The 17,760-nt window shown below is 41.7% G+C and overlaps 1 protein-coding gene across 6 annotated transcripts in view; it reads right to left on the bottom strand.

Moving 5' to 3' along the window:
- Window positions 1–17,760, bottom strand: part of nbeal1 (neurobeachin-like 1) — a 41,683-nt gene that overhangs the window by 3,731 nt on the left and 20,192 nt on the right. For 4 of the 6 annotated variants that reach the window (XM_088991439.1, XM_088991430.1, XM_088991456.1 and 1 more), the window contains 27 exons: window positions 16,975–17,580; window positions 16,712–16,887; window positions 15,516–15,804; window positions 14,939–15,247; window positions 14,709–14,858; window positions 14,466–14,623; window positions 13,531–13,655; window positions 13,145–13,271; window positions 12,593–12,741; window positions 12,026–12,159; window positions 11,838–11,939; window positions 11,580–11,675; window positions 11,379–11,503; window positions 10,142–10,282; window positions 9,921–10,051; window positions 9,725–9,834; window positions 8,939–9,056; window positions 8,696–8,793; window positions 6,996–7,112; window positions 6,824–6,913; window positions 6,575–6,684; window positions 6,325–6,497; window positions 5,332–5,426; window positions 5,115–5,231; window positions 3,899–4,060; window positions 3,672–3,820; window positions 219–2,193 (listed from right to left, as the gene is read on the bottom strand). In XM_088991439.1, the coding sequence (XP_088847565.1) occupies window positions 1,896–2,193; window positions 3,672–3,820; window positions 3,899–4,060; window positions 5,115–5,231; window positions 5,332–5,426; window positions 6,325–6,497; window positions 6,575–6,684; window positions 6,824–6,913; window positions 6,996–7,112; window positions 8,696–8,793; window positions 8,939–9,056; window positions 9,725–9,834; window positions 9,921–10,051; window positions 10,142–10,282; window positions 11,379–11,503; window positions 11,580–11,675; window positions 11,838–11,939; window positions 12,026–12,159; window positions 12,593–12,741; window positions 13,145–13,271; window positions 13,531–13,655; window positions 14,466–14,623; window positions 14,709–14,858; window positions 14,939–15,247; window positions 15,516–15,804; window positions 16,712–16,887; window positions 16,975–17,580 (4,455 nt within the window). In that variant the 3' untranslated portion in view covers window positions 219–1,895. Of the gene's footprint in view, window positions 1–218; window positions 2,194–3,671; window positions 3,821–3,898; window positions 4,061–5,114; window positions 5,232–5,331; window positions 5,427–6,324; window positions 6,498–6,574; window positions 6,685–6,823; window positions 6,914–6,995; window positions 7,113–8,695; window positions 8,794–8,938; window positions 9,057–9,724; window positions 9,835–9,920; window positions 10,052–10,141; window positions 10,283–11,378; window positions 11,504–11,579; window positions 11,676–11,837; window positions 11,940–12,025; window positions 12,160–12,592; window positions 12,742–13,144; window positions 13,272–13,530; window positions 13,656–14,465; window positions 14,624–14,708; window positions 14,859–14,938; window positions 15,248–15,515; window positions 15,805–16,711; window positions 16,888–16,974; window positions 17,581–17,760 lie in introns of those variants that run through there. The other 2 variants (XM_088991462.1, XM_088991470.1) reach the window with 1 other exon arrangement.

The following is a 17,760-nucleotide window of genomic DNA, read 5'->3' as shown; positions in this document are numbered from 1 at the left end:
GCGATAAATAAAATACTGAATAACTAGTTTTCAAATCTGAAGTCAAGAAAAATGACTTATTGTGGTTTACATCCAAAAATATGACATTTTGGTTAGAATTTTAGCAAGTATAATGGACAAGTTCACAAGTTTGATTTGCTTTCGCGGGCCGAAAAAAATTATGTGGCGGGCCGGATTTGGCCCCCGGGCCTTGACTTTGACACCTGTGTTCTAATGGGTTCCCCAAATTCATAACGGCCCTCGAGAGGAAACCATAACTACAATGTGGCCCGCGGCAAAAAATGACTTTGACACCCCTGATGTAGACCAAGTTTCTGCTATGTTGCCATGTACGTACAATAAAACATTCAGTGAGGGCATTTCATCATTTACTGCATGGCAACATCGAAATGTGACTTTAACTCATTCACTGCCATTCATGAATTTATGCGGGAATGTAAAATATGAGCGCCATTTCCCGAATTTGTTTCGGTTTTACATTTTCATGCTTGCGTGTCGATAAAGCATGGGTGGGTGAGCAGCGGCAGCCGCACGCGCTAGCGTTCACTCAACCCAGAAGTAACTCAAATGGATAGAAAGCTAGCTAGCTAATAGATAGTCAATAGATAGCCAGCTAGCTATATAACTAGTAGATAGCCATCTAGATAGTTAGCTATCCAGCCAGTTAGCTAACAGATAGCAAATAGCTAATAGATCGGCACCCAAACAAGAAAAAAACTAAACCCGAACAAATTCGGGAATGGCGCTCTACATCGTATTTTCAATTCATGAATAAATTTGGGAATGGCAGTGAATGAGTTAACAAAATAAAAGTAAAGCAAATGAACGCGTCAGAAATATTCATGCCTTGCTCAAGTAGCGACAAGAGGAACGTAAGTTACCGCTACACACGTGTCTGGCAGTGAATGAGTTAACACCAAAATAAAACTCTAAATCAGCGCAAGATTATTAGCTTACATGATGAGAACGTATCTCTTGCAGGAATATGGCTAGTAGAAGCAGCGATCAGTGTTGCGCAAGATTGGTTTACGGTATTTTAAAGGACAACCGACGTCTCCGGACAAGTTGTGTCCATAATTTATAAAATGGCTTCAAATGACTTCTACTGAGCGTATTTTAAAAAGATTCCACCGCAAATAGCTATATTTTACGTTTTAAGACTCGCACTGAATATTCAGGAAGTCTTGTTTTTGAGTTGGTGACAAGTCTGTACGTGACGTCACTAAAGGAACGCCCCCTGACTGAAAAAAAAAAGACACATTGCAGCAGTCCTTCCATCACATCAATGTATTTCGCTGTATTGTTTGGTCTGAAAACCTTGTGTTGCACCCAAAAGTCGCCAGAAGAGGGCGTCCAAGCTCCATATAAGGAATTTATCAGCCTGTGGAAACGGATGTGGTCACAGGAGGTCGCCATTTTGTGCCTCTTTTTCGGTGAGACAATGTTGCCTCAATGTTGCCTCATAATGGCACGAAATAAATTCTTTAATCGATTGCAAACATGTATGCTTTCCTCTTCAGAACTATTTGAGTCATATTCATAACTGGATGTGTAACAAGAAAGCATATTCTCCGAATCTGAAGCCATTGTTTTGATTCTCCAGCAATGCAAGACGTCTTGGCGTGATGTCACGAACTGGGGGCGGGACTTTCTGAAAATGCCCAATTCGCGGCTCAATTTTTTTGCAGATTTTGGACACTTTAAGTCATTTTTATTGGTGTTTTGTATTTGACTAAAAATATCATACTGCGTGTTTTGGGTATTTTAGATGCTATAAAACGTTTTTCTGATGTCAGTTAAGAAACAAAAAAGTGTCGTCGGTTGTCCTTTAAAGAAATAACACTTCCGGTAATCAACACTTGAAAGAGGGCCAGTCGGGAACTGGACTAGGGCTACTATGGTCTGTCAGTGACAGAGGCGGGGTTGAACACGAGCTGGTCTCGCTGGTGCAGTAGGCGAGTGGGCGAGCGAGCTCGAAGCGAGGCCAGCAAGGGGGAAGCCATGAGTGGCGATCCCTCCAGGCTCTGAGCGATGTAGTTCCTCAGCGAGTTCTTTACCTCGGCTGGCTTTCCCACGCCCACGATGATCAGCTTGCCATCGTGGAGGCCCACCAGGACGTGACTCTGCTCCTTGGTGACGGATACGCATCGGACAGGCACGCGCATGGCCATGGGCTCCGCACATAGCGATAGACTGCGGACAAACGCAAGACTGTTAACTTGATCGCATAATGAGAGCAAGTCAATGCAGGGGAAATAGAATGTGACATTTTTTATACTTTATAATGGAACTAAAACATTGGCGTAAACTGATATGTCTATGTAGGCTCTCATTCGTACAGGAGTGGTCCATCGATGAAAAGGTTTCTTCAGACGTCATCTGTACTCCTTTGAAGGTGTCGGACGTTTCGCTCCTGGTAACCAGCACAACTTTAGTTCGCTTACAAAGCTCTTCGGATGAGGAGCGAAACGTCCGACATCTTCAAAGAAGTACAGATGACGGCTGAAGAAACCTTTTCATTAAAGTAAACTGATATGATTCATTGACAGGGGAACAGACTATGATTATTATTACTTCATAACAGTGGAGGGCCGTCAGGGCCTGCAAGGCCTTGTCTGCTGGCCTAAAAATATCAGAATCACAGACTAATTAATCATATTTTGTGCATAATTTTTTAAAAATAATTCCAAATTATCATTCAGCTTCCTTTTACCACTTTTCCCTCCGTTGCACTGCTTCCAGACGTGTGTTTTGGTCATCCAAACCAATCACATTTCAGACATCATTTGTCACCAGGGTCAGAAATTTACCTGGATGCCTTCACAATCAGTTCTACAGGCCCTGGAGGCGATGAAACAGTTGCTTTAAAGTTGGGAGTTGGCAACCCAAGGACTGCTCGAATGCGCTGGCAACGTCAGTTTTCGCAAATTATGATTGGCTAATCACAAGCCAATCATAGTATCATTAGGCATGAGTGATAAGCGCATACTGGCCAGAGCTAGCACACTTTATCAGTCGCGAGCTGCATAAGCAAATATATTGTGTTGATTTAATCACGGTTTCGTCAATCCACAATGGTTGAAGGATGAGAAGAAATTGATTAGGTTGGAGATTTACTATTAAAGCATTTTTCAAGACGGGCATTTCAGGAATAGATGGACATCATGAAGAAAGGTCGGTCAGTTATTTCCTGCTTAATGGTACCCACTTGTGGACTTGTAGGAAATCACACTACACTTTTTCAGTCTGGATTGATTGAAACGGAGCACTACTGAAGGCCTTTCGATGAAAAGGTTTCTTCAGCCGCCACCTGTACTTCTTTGAAGGTGTCGGGCGTTTCGCTTCTTATCCAAGATGCTTCGTCAGCGAACTAAAACAAAATGGCTTTTAGTTCGCTGACGAAGCATCTTGGCTAAGAAGCGAAACGTCCGACACCTTCAAAAAAGTACAGATGACGGCTGAAGAAACCTTTTCATCGATGGACCACTCCTGTACGACTAAGAGCTTACACAGACTTACTGAAGGCCTTGCGATGAAATCCATGGCCCGCCGATGCTTCATAATGGTAAAAAAAAAATGATTCAGAATCAAATCTTCAGGCACATCAGTGGCTCAAATCGGACTACCTTCCTTTGTATGAGTAATGTGATGGATTTCAGGCGTGGGTTTACCTGTAGAGGTCTCGAATAGATAAGTAGCCTTGCTCACTGCCAGTAACAACAAATTCCCTGGAAACGCACATGTCGGTCATCTGTTCCTTCAGAGGTTCACTGCAAAGGTGCTTCCCATTGACGGAGTACAGGTGGAGGGTGTTTTTATCCTGTGGCAAGAAAACAACACCTCAATCCATTTGGAAGATATTGAAACATGAGATAAAAGTACATTGCAATATACACACTTTAAGTGTTGCTTTGCCCTCCAAGCAGGTGTGAACCAGCAGATGACCATCCCAGGACACGGCCAAGTGGAGGATAGACAGAGGCAAGGAGCTTTCACATGGCGGGCGCAGGCAACGCACATAATGACCTCTGCGCACTGTATGGATGATCACCACCCCATCCTGTTGCACACAAAGATGAAAGAGTCGGCGGAGCACTACATGCACAGAACTCCAACATGGGTGAAAAATCTGTCCTCTGTGAAGGAATCCACAGGAAAGCTACAGTAACAGCATGCTATGTAGAGCTGGTGTCGGGTGGAAACTTGCCATGTTGAAAATGACGTGGTTGTTGATCCATGAACATATTGCTTTGTCAAAGAGAAAGCCACTTTATATTGTTCGGTGTTAATTTATTTGCTGCCATTCACAAATTTATTCCAAAATTGAAAATATGACGTAGAGCGCCATTCACAAATTAGTTCGGGTTTTGTTTTTTCAGGCTTGGGTGCCGATAAAGCGGCGGTTTTAGGACTACGTAAACATTTACTGCAGCGTAAGAAACCTTAGACTCCCTTTCTTTATTCGGGAATTGAAAATATGATGTAGAGCGCCATTCCCGAATGTGTTTGTTGTTTTTTTTTTTTTTTGCGCGGGTGCCAATAAAGCGCTGCTCAGACCTCTGGCAATGTTTTTTCCTATCACGTAGGGGCAGAATTCGCCTTTTGTCCATGTTAGCGCTTTTTTACAGATTCAGCTGTTGTTTAAGCGATGTATAAATCAACATGTATTGTATTGTATTGTATTTTGTACAGCCACCCTCATTTCAAGCTCAGCTAACTCCAGACCCATATAACATATTAACTCATTTTTTTCTGATGAAAGAAAAGAGTCCAAGGTTTCTAACGCTGTATTAAATGTTTACGTCATCCTAAAACTCAATAATAATAATAATAATAATAATAATAATAATAATAATAATACATTTTATTTCAAGCGACTTTCAAAGCTCTCAAGGACACTTTACAGTCGCAGACAAGCATATATACAATAATAAATAAAATACAATTATAAATAGAATACAATAATGAAAATACAATTATAAATAGAAACAAGAGATAGAGCTACACAGTAGTGATGGGAATCACTTTTCAGAGAGCCGGTTCTTTTGGCTCGGCTCACTAAAAAGATAAAAAGATGAAACTTGTGACATGACAGCTCGCGTTTGAATCCTCACCCGTGCTCCAGACACAGCCATGTCCAGCTCTGTGCTGATGCAAACACTGACCACCTCATCTGTGTGGCCGTATAACACTTGAACAGGTTTAGGATGCAGACCTACTGGAGAACCGCCCTAAAGGAAGAGAGAAGAGTCAAATCAGATTGTGATGATCAATATGGTACACTATTTGATTCTATGCAGTGACAAGGTAGGATCTAAATGGTGCTCAAACCTGCTGTAGAACCTGCCACACCATGCAGGTGGTGTCTCTGGAACCAGAGATCAGGTGGATGCCGCAATGGTCTGTTGACAAGCAGGTGACAATATCTGGAGGAGAGATAAGATGCGAGAAGAAATGCACACGGTTTGGTATAATCTGATAAAAGACTTCAAGATAAAAAACAACAGCGGATAAGTGGTGATTCATTCATTCATTCATTCACAAATTTATTCGGGAATTGAAAATACGACGCAGAGCACCACGCCCGAATTAGTTTGGGTTTTGTTTTTTTTTTTTTGCTTAGGCGCCAATAAAACATTGACCAGACTTCTGCAATGGCAATGTTTTCCTTTCCACAAGGGGGCAGCATTTCCCCCTTTTTTCCCCATGTTAGCACTTTATTCCAGCTTCAGCTGTTGTTAAAGCGCTATATAAACCAACATGCATGTACAGTATTGTATTGTATTTTGGACACCTGCCCACATTTCCAGCTCATATAAGTCACGACCCATATAATTTAGGAATTAACTTTTTTTTTGATGAAAAGAGAGAGTCTAAGGATTCTTATGCTGCATTGAATGTTTATGTAGTTCTAAAAATGAATATTCTGTGGGTCCTGGAATTCGAGTGACAATGACAAAAACCCTGGCACTGGAGTGGATCGTTTTTAACCCATTCACTGCCAGATGCGTGCAAAAATGTGTAACATGTAACATAAGGTGCAAGTGGGGGCAGCTGTACAAAAAGCAAATGCTGCCCCTAAGTAGAAGGGAAAAAACATTGCCATAGGTCTGACCAGCGCTTTATCAGCACCCCCCCACACGAAAAACCAGAACCTCGAACAAATTCGGGAATGGTGCTCCACGTCATATTTTCTATTCCCGAATAAATTCGCGGATGGCAGTGATGAGTTAAAATTTTTGTGGAAAAAATTTCCAGAGAAACTAACAATGGGGGTCCATATTCTCTCTTTTGAATCGCAGTGGTCTTTACTATTTAAAGTACCCATGTGCCGGATGTGCTGCCCAACAGTCTTGCCCTTGACAAGTGAGGTGACGCGGAGGCTGTTATCCCAATGCCCTCCACTGAAGAGCAACTTTCCATCGTGAGAAACTACAAACAGCCTCGTTGTTACCTCCACACCGGGAGCAAAGGGTCCTGACAGAAAACGCTGGGTCCTGTGGGCAATCGGTTATAAACGTGCTTGGTGAAAGCAGTAAATTTGCGTGTTTGCTGCAAGTGACAGTCTTCTTACTTGGTATGGGACACTGTGGGATCCTTAATGAAGGTGAAGTAGTTGGAGATATTCTTGTTGTAGGGCAGCCACCCATGTGTCCCAAACAGACAGTTTTGACTTACTGTTACCTGGACAAAATACACGCGAAGGAAAAATGTCATTGAATGATTTCCAATGAATGTCATTCCAATGACATTCATTGGAAATCATTGTGATTTTTGAGACAAATGGATTTTAGCACATAGGAGCACATGAGAGAATACCAACCATTGTGTCTGGACTCCCTTGGCTGATGAAGGAGTGGGACTGATTCTTTGGAACGATAGCTTTAATCAGTGGTATGTTGTCACTAATGCCCTGCAACATTGGGAGAATGTTATGGTAGGATGTGCCATGTCATGCTCAATTGTATGTGAATAAAATGGGAAATAGGTCAAACCTCCACAAAGAAGGACTTAAGGTTGCTAAGGTGTTCAAACATGATCAGAGGACACGAGTCCAGCATATCCTTCCTCTTCTCCACTTCCTCCTGAGAAAGACGGACTGGATGTGGCTCCTATTCACCCACACACCCACAAACACAAGTAAATAGAACGAGGTAAAATTAAATTCATGTAATTCCTCGTTATTAACTCATTCACTGCCAGACGATGTGCAAAAATGTGTCCACTCCAGCTTTTTGTCATTTTCACTCAACTTGCAAGACACACAGAATATTGAGTTTTAGGACTATATAAACATTCAATGCAGCGTAACAAACCTTAGACTCTCTTCTTTCATCAGTAAAAAAGAGTTAATTCCTAAATTATATGGGTCAGGAGTTATATGAGCTTGAAATGAAGGCGGCTGTCCAAAATACAAAGAAATACATACATATTGTTTTATATAGCGCTTTAACAACAGCTGAAGCTGGAACAAAGAGCTAAAATGGAAAAAAGAGAAATGCTGCCCCCTCGTTGAAGTAAAAAAAAAAACATTTCCTGAGGTTTTACCAGCACTCTATTGGCACCCCCAGAAAGAAAAAAAACAAAACCCGAACAAATTTGGGAATGTCGTCCTACGTCACAGGTGTCAAAGTCAAGGCCCGGGGGCCAAATCCGGCCCGCCACATTATTTTATTCGGCCCGCGAAAGCAAATCAATCTTGTGAAATTCCATGATGTGTGCTAAAACTTTACATACGTCACTACCTCACTTTCCATACGACACTACCTCACTTTACATACAGAAATTACATGTATTGTCTGTTGTCAATTGTATGTCTTTTTTAGCCACGTTATAAGTGCCTTGCATGTCTTGCACGCTGGGTCCGAGAGGACATTAATTTCATCTGTGCTGTATGTCATGCATATTAGCATATTTGACAATAAAGCTGACTTTGACTTTGACTTTGACTAAAATCCTAACCACAATTTCTGATTTTTGGATGTAAACCACAATAACAGTCATTATTCTTGACTTCAGATTTGAAAACTAGTTATTCATTAATTTATTGTGCACTCTATATGTAATATGTGGAGGGGATTAAACATTCTAATGGCTTCCCCAAATTCATAACGGCCCTCGAGAGGAAACCATAACAACAATGTGGCCCTCGGCAAAAAATGACTTTGACACCACTGTCCTACGTGATATTTACAATTCCCGGCTAAATTCGGGAACGGCAGTGAATGAGTTAAAGAAAACAAATCCTGCCTCTTTGGCAGTGTTTCCAAACCTTTATTGAGCAAGGCGGCCCTTTTACACCATGAAACCATGACGGCATAGCTCGAAGAAAAAGCACTAGAATAACGATGATCTGGTCTCAAATGACTTATTCCATGTTAAATCTGGGCTTGTTTAATTAAATACAAAGCGGGAGGGCATTACTTATTCTTGCCTGTGTAGCAAAAGGTGGATACACAAGTTTATTGTGCCTTCTGCCATCTAATGGAAAGGTGTTTTACTGTGGCGCCTTTCACTATACGTCGTGGGAATAGAAAGATGAATGAAGCTAGACTGTATTTGTAATTCACAAGTAAGCCTTTTCTGATAAATCGAGTGAAATTAGATTAAGTTCCTGTGATATCTTTCATGGCACACTAATGCAAGCTGCTCCAGCTCATTGGTTGGGAATCACATTTTGAGGGTTTTTCTGCACCTTGAGTAGCTGGCAGGGTGTTTGCCCAAAGTTACTGATCATGCCTTCCAGGGCCTTGCGTTCCTTTTCATCAGTGATGGCATCAAGGTCAACTGCGCCTATAAAATCAAGGTGTCATAAAATACTGAGACTGCAGTGATATTTTGATGATGATCTACTTATATGATACAAGAAAAAAATGTTTGTGGAAAGATAGTGCTCTGATGACCACTCAGAATGTGATGACTGTTCAGAGTGCTTTACCTTCATATGTGCAGTAGTAGAAAACATTGAGGGCTTCCACTGCGGCGGGGCCCCTTTGCTTGTAACCGAAGATTAGATCAATCCATTCATTAAGGTGTGCGGACACATAGTCAGACTCCTGTCACAGTTAACACAGACACACAAGTCAGAAAGCCTTGAAAAAAAAAGTGTAGGATTCAGTTTCATTTTTCATACTTAGAGTATGTAGTATGTAGTAGTGCAGGGTGACCCAAAAAGATGCGTACCCATGAAAATTTCAATTGCGGCTTTGATTAAAAAGCTATTGATTTCAAATTACAATCACACATTATTCAGTTTATGGAAAGTCATTAACCAGAGTTTCAGCTATTTCTGTCAATATTTAGTCAATTTATGAGTTTCCCAAGATGTGTTCCAAATGTCTACCATTTCGTTGCAAGCAAACCTGTACTCATCTAACAAAGTTGTCAATCAGTTTTACACACTCCTCTTTCGGGAGAAAACATTGCTGCAGTGAGGGACTCAGTAGGACACATCTTTTTGGGTCACTGTCCCGAAAGAGGAGTGCGTAAAAGTGATTGAAATTAAAAATTGATATACATTGCTGAAACTCTGGTGAATGGTCTTCCATAAACTGAATAATGTGTGGTTGTAATTTGAAATAAATAGCTTTTTTAATCAAAGCCACAATTGAAATTTTCATGGGTACGTATCTCTTTGGGTCACCCTGTACTTTGTACGATAAAATGCACTGACGAGCAAAATGAAGCACAGGCAATGAGCACATGAACGAGAACAAAAGCTCACCAGGGCTTTGCGGTGTTTATAGATAAAGTCCTCAGAGGACTTGGCCCATCTGGGCAGAATTACATCATTTACTTTTTCTTTGGTTATCTGCCGCCGACCAAGGTCAAAGTCTGGGTGACATCAGAGCAAAAAGTTAACATTGTCCTGCTGTAACCCTGCACATCATAATTTTGAGTGAGTCGACAAAGAGCCTCACCATTGTGGTTCTCAAGAAACTCTGGGAAGTAGAAGAACTCAGGTATGAGCTCCTTGACATCATTGGGATTGTCCATGAGAGTCAGCCAGGTTGCCGGAATGGAGTGGAACTGGCGGTCAGCGCAGTCAAACCTGAAGACAACCAAAAACATGATGTCATCTCCAAAAGGTGGATATTATGACCCTATAGTACCACGCTGAAGATTGAGAAAACCCACTTACCGTCCACTCTGTAGTTGGATGTGCAGGGAGGTGAAGGGCTCAACTCTGATCAGATAGTGCATCACACCGGCTGCACTCGAATAGTGGGTGCCATAATGAAATTTGTCAACAGTTCCTGTTGGGTCCTCAAAACTTTCATACCTGACAGACATGAAAAAAAGCTCAGAACAAAAAACATTACACTATTGCTGCATTGTGTTTCAATACACATTTGCAAGAAAAACTACTGTATGTTAGCCCTCTTGAATTACAGATACTTGTGTCTGAATTGTTCCGAAAATATGATAAGGTTTCAAACAAGTAGTTTGACATAGTCTGCATTATCTAACACCACACAATTATATGTTTCCACTTTTTGTTTTTGCTGAGCTCAATATGTGGACATCAAGCAGCATGAAAAAAGTGAGCTTTTGGATTTCACTATGAACCAGTTGAGACCCTTGGTAGCAAAGGTTCACAGAACTATTTGACTTTTGCAACATTCTTGGGATTAATGGTCTCACTCCCTTGAAGGCGTTCTGGTTGAGGTCAGGACTATGGCTCAGCCACTTTAACTCATTCACCGCCAGACGTGCAAAAATATGTCCACTCCAGCGCCAGGGTTTTTGTAATTTTCACTCAAATTCCAGAACCCACAGAATATTGAGTTTTAGGACAACATAAACATTCAATGCAGTGTAAGAAACCTTACACTATATTCTTTCATCAGAACAAAATAGTTATATAGGTCTGGAATAATATGAGATGCAAGAGGGGGCAGCTGTACAAAAGGCAAACGCTGCACCCTGGTGGAAAGGAAAAAAAAAAACATTGCCAGAGGTCTGTCCAGCGCCTTATCGGCACCCACCCACAAGAAACACCAAACCTCAAACAAATTCGGGAATGGTGCTCCATGTCATATTTTCAATTCCCAAATAAACTTGGGAATGGCAGTGAATGAGATAATAATGATTTCATGGTGCATCAGCAATACTCAGTGAAATTTCAATTGCTGAAACAACCGCCTAAAGTTCCCCAACAAAATGTGTTGAAAATAAAAAATAATAATTTTCCCGTTAATGGTATAAATGTATCCAGGCATTAAAGAAGCCCCAACCAATGATTGCTCCCCACCCCACAACCATACTTCATAGACAGCTGTGTAATTCCAGAATGTTCAAATATTTTTTCTTGCAACTGCATAATATACCACGGATGCCTCTCCATAGATACTATACAGGTTGCTTAATACACATACTTTTCTCGAACAGCTTTTGCATTGTCGTTGTTCTGTACTGCCACCGGCTTTGACAAATCCCTGAATACCATGGGATCTGAAAGGTCCAGGTCTTTGGAGGTGTAGTCTGCCAGAACCCAGGGAAACTATAAACAAATATATAAGGGTGGTAAAGCATTTAGCTGATCCTTCACTGGTTATTAATTCAATCAGTAAACATACCACTGGATACTGTGCCAGGTCGTTGTAAGTTCTGCCAGCGATTGTGTTGAGTTGCATCAGGTAGTCAAAGTTGGAAATCTCCCGGTTGACCCATTTCTATGGAAGATTTGACCCAAAATACAGATGAAATATTCAGCAATTCAGTATGCTTGATGAAGGTGTCTAATTTTATACCAAGTTTTAAACCTGGAATTATAGTGTCATGTTTATTAAAGAAACGCGAATGACAATTTGGTACTATACAATAAAGCTCCTGACCTGCGTTAATCCGGAGGCTTTAAGGAGCTCTTGTGGAGAACGTGTTCCATAGAGACTGAGGGATCGCAGTAGCAACATGCGGTCATACACCTTATTTCTTGCCTGTAAATTGGAAAATACCAAAGCTACTGCATTGCAACTTATCAACAAGTCAAAGTAACATAGATTTCAGGAAGCAGAGAGATCACCTCTTTCTTGAAGTTGAGAAAGTAGCTGGTTTGGTCAATAAGGAAGATCTCTAGAGCGGAGCGTCGGAGATTATATCGCCGGAGATGGACCTCACGAATCTGAGTCAATGGCCATTTAAAGTCATGGCCCACACCTTCAGTAAACAGGGAAGCAAATTCATTGGTGTTAAATACAGTTCTAACCCTAATTCCAAAAACACAAAATGTAAAAACACAAAGATTTGCTAACATTAGATTGCTTCTGCAATATTCTTAATGCTCATTTGTGGTTTGCATGTTGGCAACGTTATGCAAAAATACATATTCCACATTAAACTCGAGGGATAATATTTTTTTACGTGACTTTGCAAATCGGTGCGGGTGTAGGATTTGTTATTTTAATAAATTTATGGGATTTTTAAAGGACAGTTTTTTTCATAATCCAAAACATTTATAAGGCTGATGCATTCATGTGAATTAAACATTATAGGCATTTCAACAAATCAGTGTCGATTCAAATTAGGATTGTTCAGCCTTTCTTTACTTTTCTACTAGCTAAAATTGTAACAACTACACAAAAAGATGCACCTTCGTCTTTCTCTTGGCTGCTGTCGTAGAAATAGACATGCTGGGTAGTGAGTTCAAGGCGGCCAGGTACCACATCAACCACTGTCACTAGCTGACAGTCTTCTGACAGAATCAGTTTCTCCTTTTGACCTGGCTCCTCTGCTTCAATTCTAGATGGAAAATATTATGGAACATGTCAAATAACTTTTTGACTCATGATGACCAAATATTCTTGAGTGACTAACTATTCTTAAATTATCGATTACGTAGGGTGCAGGAGCCTATTCCAGTTAACTACAGGCGAAAGGCAGACTATACCATGAACTGTCCGTTAGTCAGGGCACATATAGAAACAAACAACTATTCACACCATCACTGAGTGGGAACCGATGCTACACTGGTCAGGGAGTACTAGGAGGAGGAAATTAAACTTTGTGTGTCTATAAGTTTTGATTTTGTTCATGTTTGGTAACGTTCAGGCTGTTACTCATTGCAGTAAAAATACTCTTATTATTTGACTGGTTATCCACCCTTGCGCAACACTATGAGCAACTTTTTGGGTAAATTACTGACTGGATATTTGCTGCTGCCAGGTCATCTTCTGGCAGCTCCAAGATGTCATCTTCCAGGTTGGTGACTTTCACCTGCTTTACAGCCTCCAAAAGCAGAGATTCCGGGTTTACACGCTTCTGATGGACACCTAAGTAAATTTCAGGAAGTTAAGACATTAACACACAATAAATAAATTAAAACTGTAAATGGATAGTTAGGTAAATGGATAGATAGATGGATGGATGGATGGATAGATAAAGGAGAGAGAGGGGGTGAGAGAGAGAGAGAGAGAAGAGAGAGAGAGAGAGAGAGAGAGAGAGAGAGAGAGAGAGAGAGAGAGAGAGAGAGAGAGAGAGAGAGAGAGAGAGAGAGAGAGAGAGAGAGAAAAAAACCAGGGGGCTTCATACCAAGGTTGTCGCGCAGAGCACTAGCCTCCCGATAAAGGTCAAAGTTGAAATTATGTATTAACTTCAGCCTCATGCGGGAAAAGTTCTCGGCGCTGGATAGCTTCCAGTGCATCTTCTTCGGCTGCCTGTTACATCAAGGTGAAAGTTTTCTTCAACGAAATGTGATATGTTAACTCATTCACTGCTAGATGTGCAAAAATGTGTCCACTCCAGTGCCAGGGTTTTTGTATTATGGATCAGAATCAGAAAACCTTTATTCGTCCCACAATGGGGAAATTTGCATTTTCTCTCAAATTGCAAGACCCACAGAATATTGAGTTTTACGAATACATAAACATTCAATATAGGATAAGAAACCTTACACTGTCTTCTGTCATCAGAAAAAAAGAGTTAATTCCTAAGTTATTTGGTTCTGGAGTAATATGAGGTGGTAGTGGGGGCAGCTGTACAAAAGGCCAATTCTGTGCCCTCGTGGGAGGGAAAACCATTGACAGAGGTCTGACCATCCCTTTATCTGCAAAAATGAAAAAAAACCCTACAAATTCGGGAATAATGCTCACAGTCATATTTTCAATGCATGAATAAATTCGGCAGCGAATGAGTTCACTGAGAATGAGCATTTACTGTAACTTTCAGTGGTCACATCATCAATTATGTCATTTGAGTACCTTGGAGGTAATAAAGTTCGTACACACTTGAACTTGTGAAATTGTAAAATTGAGAGTCAGCCCAATAATTTCAAGAGATGTGTTTGAACAGTCAAGCATGCTATCATTCACTTGCGCTCTGGATTAGTTGTGAAGGTGCGTTTTTTTTTCTTAAGCTATTTTACACGTCATATTAAAAAAAAGTCTACTTTTATAGTTAACAGCAGACTCGAGATTGTGATCGTCAATAGTATATACAAAACAAGAAACGAAAACGAAGATCATTACCTTTCAGCCCAGGGCCCCCTCTCACACACAAGGCCCCGCCGAGCAGCCTTCCACTGCCTGAGAGAGGCACTGTTCTGGCTATGTTGTTGCTTTAGCATGCTGTTGTACCTCAGGTTCTCCTGACGACTTTGACGAGAGAATGGCTCAACAAATTGTTCCTGAAGAAAAAGGGAATGGGTAACATACGGGTTACAAGGCAAATTCTGTGTTTTGTTTAAATCCAACTGAATAGTTCAAATTAACCTGGAAGCACATCTTGCTCTCCCCCCTATCCCGCTCTCTCTTATGCAGGCTGACCATGAAGGCCTCATAACACTCCTTCCAGTAAAGTGCCATACTTTCATGGCCTTGACTGAAGGTCTCAAGTTCATACTGCTTCATGTATGGAATGATCTGAAAATACATTGGAGAAACTTCATTAATGGTGTCATCTCATCATCTCAAGCACGTCACATTACATTACAGACTCGTACATATTTGTCCAGATAGACACGCCATTCAGGTGAGTTACAGTATACTTGAAAATCTTCGAAAAAAGATGGGCTGCCGTTGGTATCAGGCAATTGGGGCAAATGCAGCTCCATATAGAGGAGGCGGTGAACTTTGGAGAGGAGTGTTCGCAACAGTGGAACCAGGAATGAGTATGTTTCCTCTGTCTTCTCAAGGACCGAGCGCCGCAGTATGCATTCAACCTTGCCCAGCAAGTAGCAGGCCTCATCCTGGCTGGACACTTCCTTCATTTGCAAGACAAAATTCAGTTTTGCAGTGGCTACTGCACACATCTGTAATATGAGGAAAAAACACACTTGTTGTTATGAGAGAAGCTGTCGCTTGAAATTACAGTAAAGTCTTGTTATATCGATATTCAAGGGAGTCCGAAAAAATATCGATATAACCGGGACTATCGATATATCCAACCCTGTTTGCATGTAATTTTCTCTGTGCGTGCATAGAAATAGTATCGATATAACCGGGACTATCGATATATCCGATATCGATATAACGAGACTTTACTGTATTGACAAAAACAACATAAGGAAAATGTTTCACCTCGGGGTCCTCTTGTGCCATGAAACCGAGCAATAATCTCAGTCCAACTTGGGAAAGCTCGAACCACTGGGTGCCAGCAGAATACCACACCATGAGACAATCCATCAATGTCACAGTCTCCTCCAGCAACTTCTGTCTCCACAGTGCCGGGTTGACAAGGCCTTCTGCTTGCAAGAAATCTTGTACTACGTGAAGTAGACGGACCGCGTTCTCCGTGTGTTGAGGCAATGTGGCAGCAGATGCTTCACGGTTGTCAATCACGGCCAGTTCCAACATACGTTCCATGAGACTAGAAAGAGGTGCAGAGCGAGAGTAAACATTTAGCTAAACTGTACGTGGAAACATTTAAAGGACAACCGACGTCTCCGGACAAGTTGTGTCCATAATTTGTAAAATGGCTTCAAATGACTTCTACTGAGCGTATTGTACAAATATTCCACCGCATATAGCTATATTTTACGTTTTAAGACTCGTGCTGAATATTCAGGAAGTCTTGTTTTTGAGTTGGTGACGAGTCCGTACATGACGTCACTAAAGGACCTCCCATGACCGTCAAAAAGACGCATTGTAGCGGTCCTTCCATCACGTCAATGTATTTTGCTGTACTTGTTTGGTCTGGGGACCTCGTGTTGCACCCAAAAGCCGCCAGAAGGCCAGAAGAGGGTGTCCAAGTGCCATACAAGGAATTTATCAGCCTGTGTAAACGGAGGTGGCCACAGGATGTCGCCATTTTGTGCCTCTTTTTTTGGGTGAGAGATTCTCCCCCAATGTTGCCTCATAACGGCACAAATAAATTCTTTAATCGATTGCAAACATGTATGCTTTCCTCTTCAGAACTAATTGAATCATATTCATAACTGGATGTGCAACAAGAAAGCATATTCTCCGAATGTGAAGCCATTGTTTAGATTCACAAGCAATGCAAGACGTCTTGGCGTGACGTACGAACTGGGGTCGGGACTTTCTGAAAATGCCCAATTCGCAGCTCAATTTTTTTGCAGATTTTGGACACTTTAAGTCATTTTTATTTGTGTTTTGCATTTGAATAAAAATATCATACTGCATGTTTTGGGTATTTTAGATGCTATAAAACGTTTTTCTGGTGTCAGTTAAAAAACAAAAAAGTGACGTCGGTTGTCCTTTAACTTGCTTCAATAGTAATTGCAGTAGTATTATGACTCTGGTAGAGGACAAACCTAAGTTTAATTTGGTCAACAGGAAGTAGCAGCTCATTGGCTGTTCCCAATTTGGTGAGTGCTGAAAACACCTGGCCACGCTCCAACCACGCTGAGTCGTCAGAACCTTCAACTCCACGCCACATTACACACAGCAGAATCTCCAGCAACATGGTACACAATTCGTCTTCGGCACGCTAGAATGTCAAGTAAATACATAAGTAGGAATATTTATTCTTAATTCTTCATGACAATGTAAGCTTTCAAGCAAACTTTGCATTCACCTCGGGGTCATTAAAGGACTCCCCAAGGGAGACGTTGTCATTGAAGAGGAAGGTGTCTTCGGTCAATGGGGCGGTGTGATCTAGACTTCCAGAGTTTCCTGGAAAGGGCTTTGGTGCTTCGAGTGGAGAGGGTGTGCTTGGCATACTACCAGGTGTCTGGTTGCCACTCTCTATGCCCTCGTAGGTTTGGAGGTGAGACAGGTCAAGCGTCAAGCCACCAGATTTACCCACTAGCCAAGGCTTGACTTGTGGTTGTGGCTCAGCCGAAGCGGAAGATGACGGAGTGTCCAGTAGCGAGATGACGTCACTGTTCTCCATGCTGTCTACTGAGCGAGTGTCGCCCATGCTTTGCCAGTCATTCTCGATGCGATCCAAGCGGCCAGCACTGCTTGCCCTTGTTCTGCGGTGTAGTGGCAGTTCAAGGCGGTTACTGTTGGCTCCACTGGGTTGGTTCAAATCCAGGCTGCAGGTGCTGACTGTGTCTGCACTTCGTGATGGCAATGAGCCTTCACCTCGCATATACAGTCGTGCGAGGGTATCCTGCCAACACTGCTGCCTCGAAATCTGGCAAGCGGCATCTTGTTGGGACTGGAGGAGTTGGTACACCTAAAGGGAGGGATATTCACTCATTCACTGACATTCACAAATGTATTTAGGAATTGAAAATATGACAGAGCACCATTCCCGAATTAGTTTGTTTTGTTTTGCTCGGGTGCCGATAAAGTGCTGGCCAGATCTGTGAGAAGGTTTTGTCCCTTCCACAAGGGGGCAGCATTCCCCCTTTGT

The sequence above is a fragment of the Hippocampus bargibanti genome, linkage group LG01 (genome assembly GCF_051943395.1).
Source record: "Hippocampus bargibanti isolate YZ-2025 linkage group LG01, ASM5194339v1, whole genome shotgun sequence".
Taxonomy (NCBI): domain Eukaryota; kingdom Metazoa; phylum Chordata; class Actinopteri; order Syngnathiformes; family Syngnathidae; genus Hippocampus; species Hippocampus bargibanti.
This window is presented reverse-complemented; position numbering and strand designations above follow the sequence as displayed.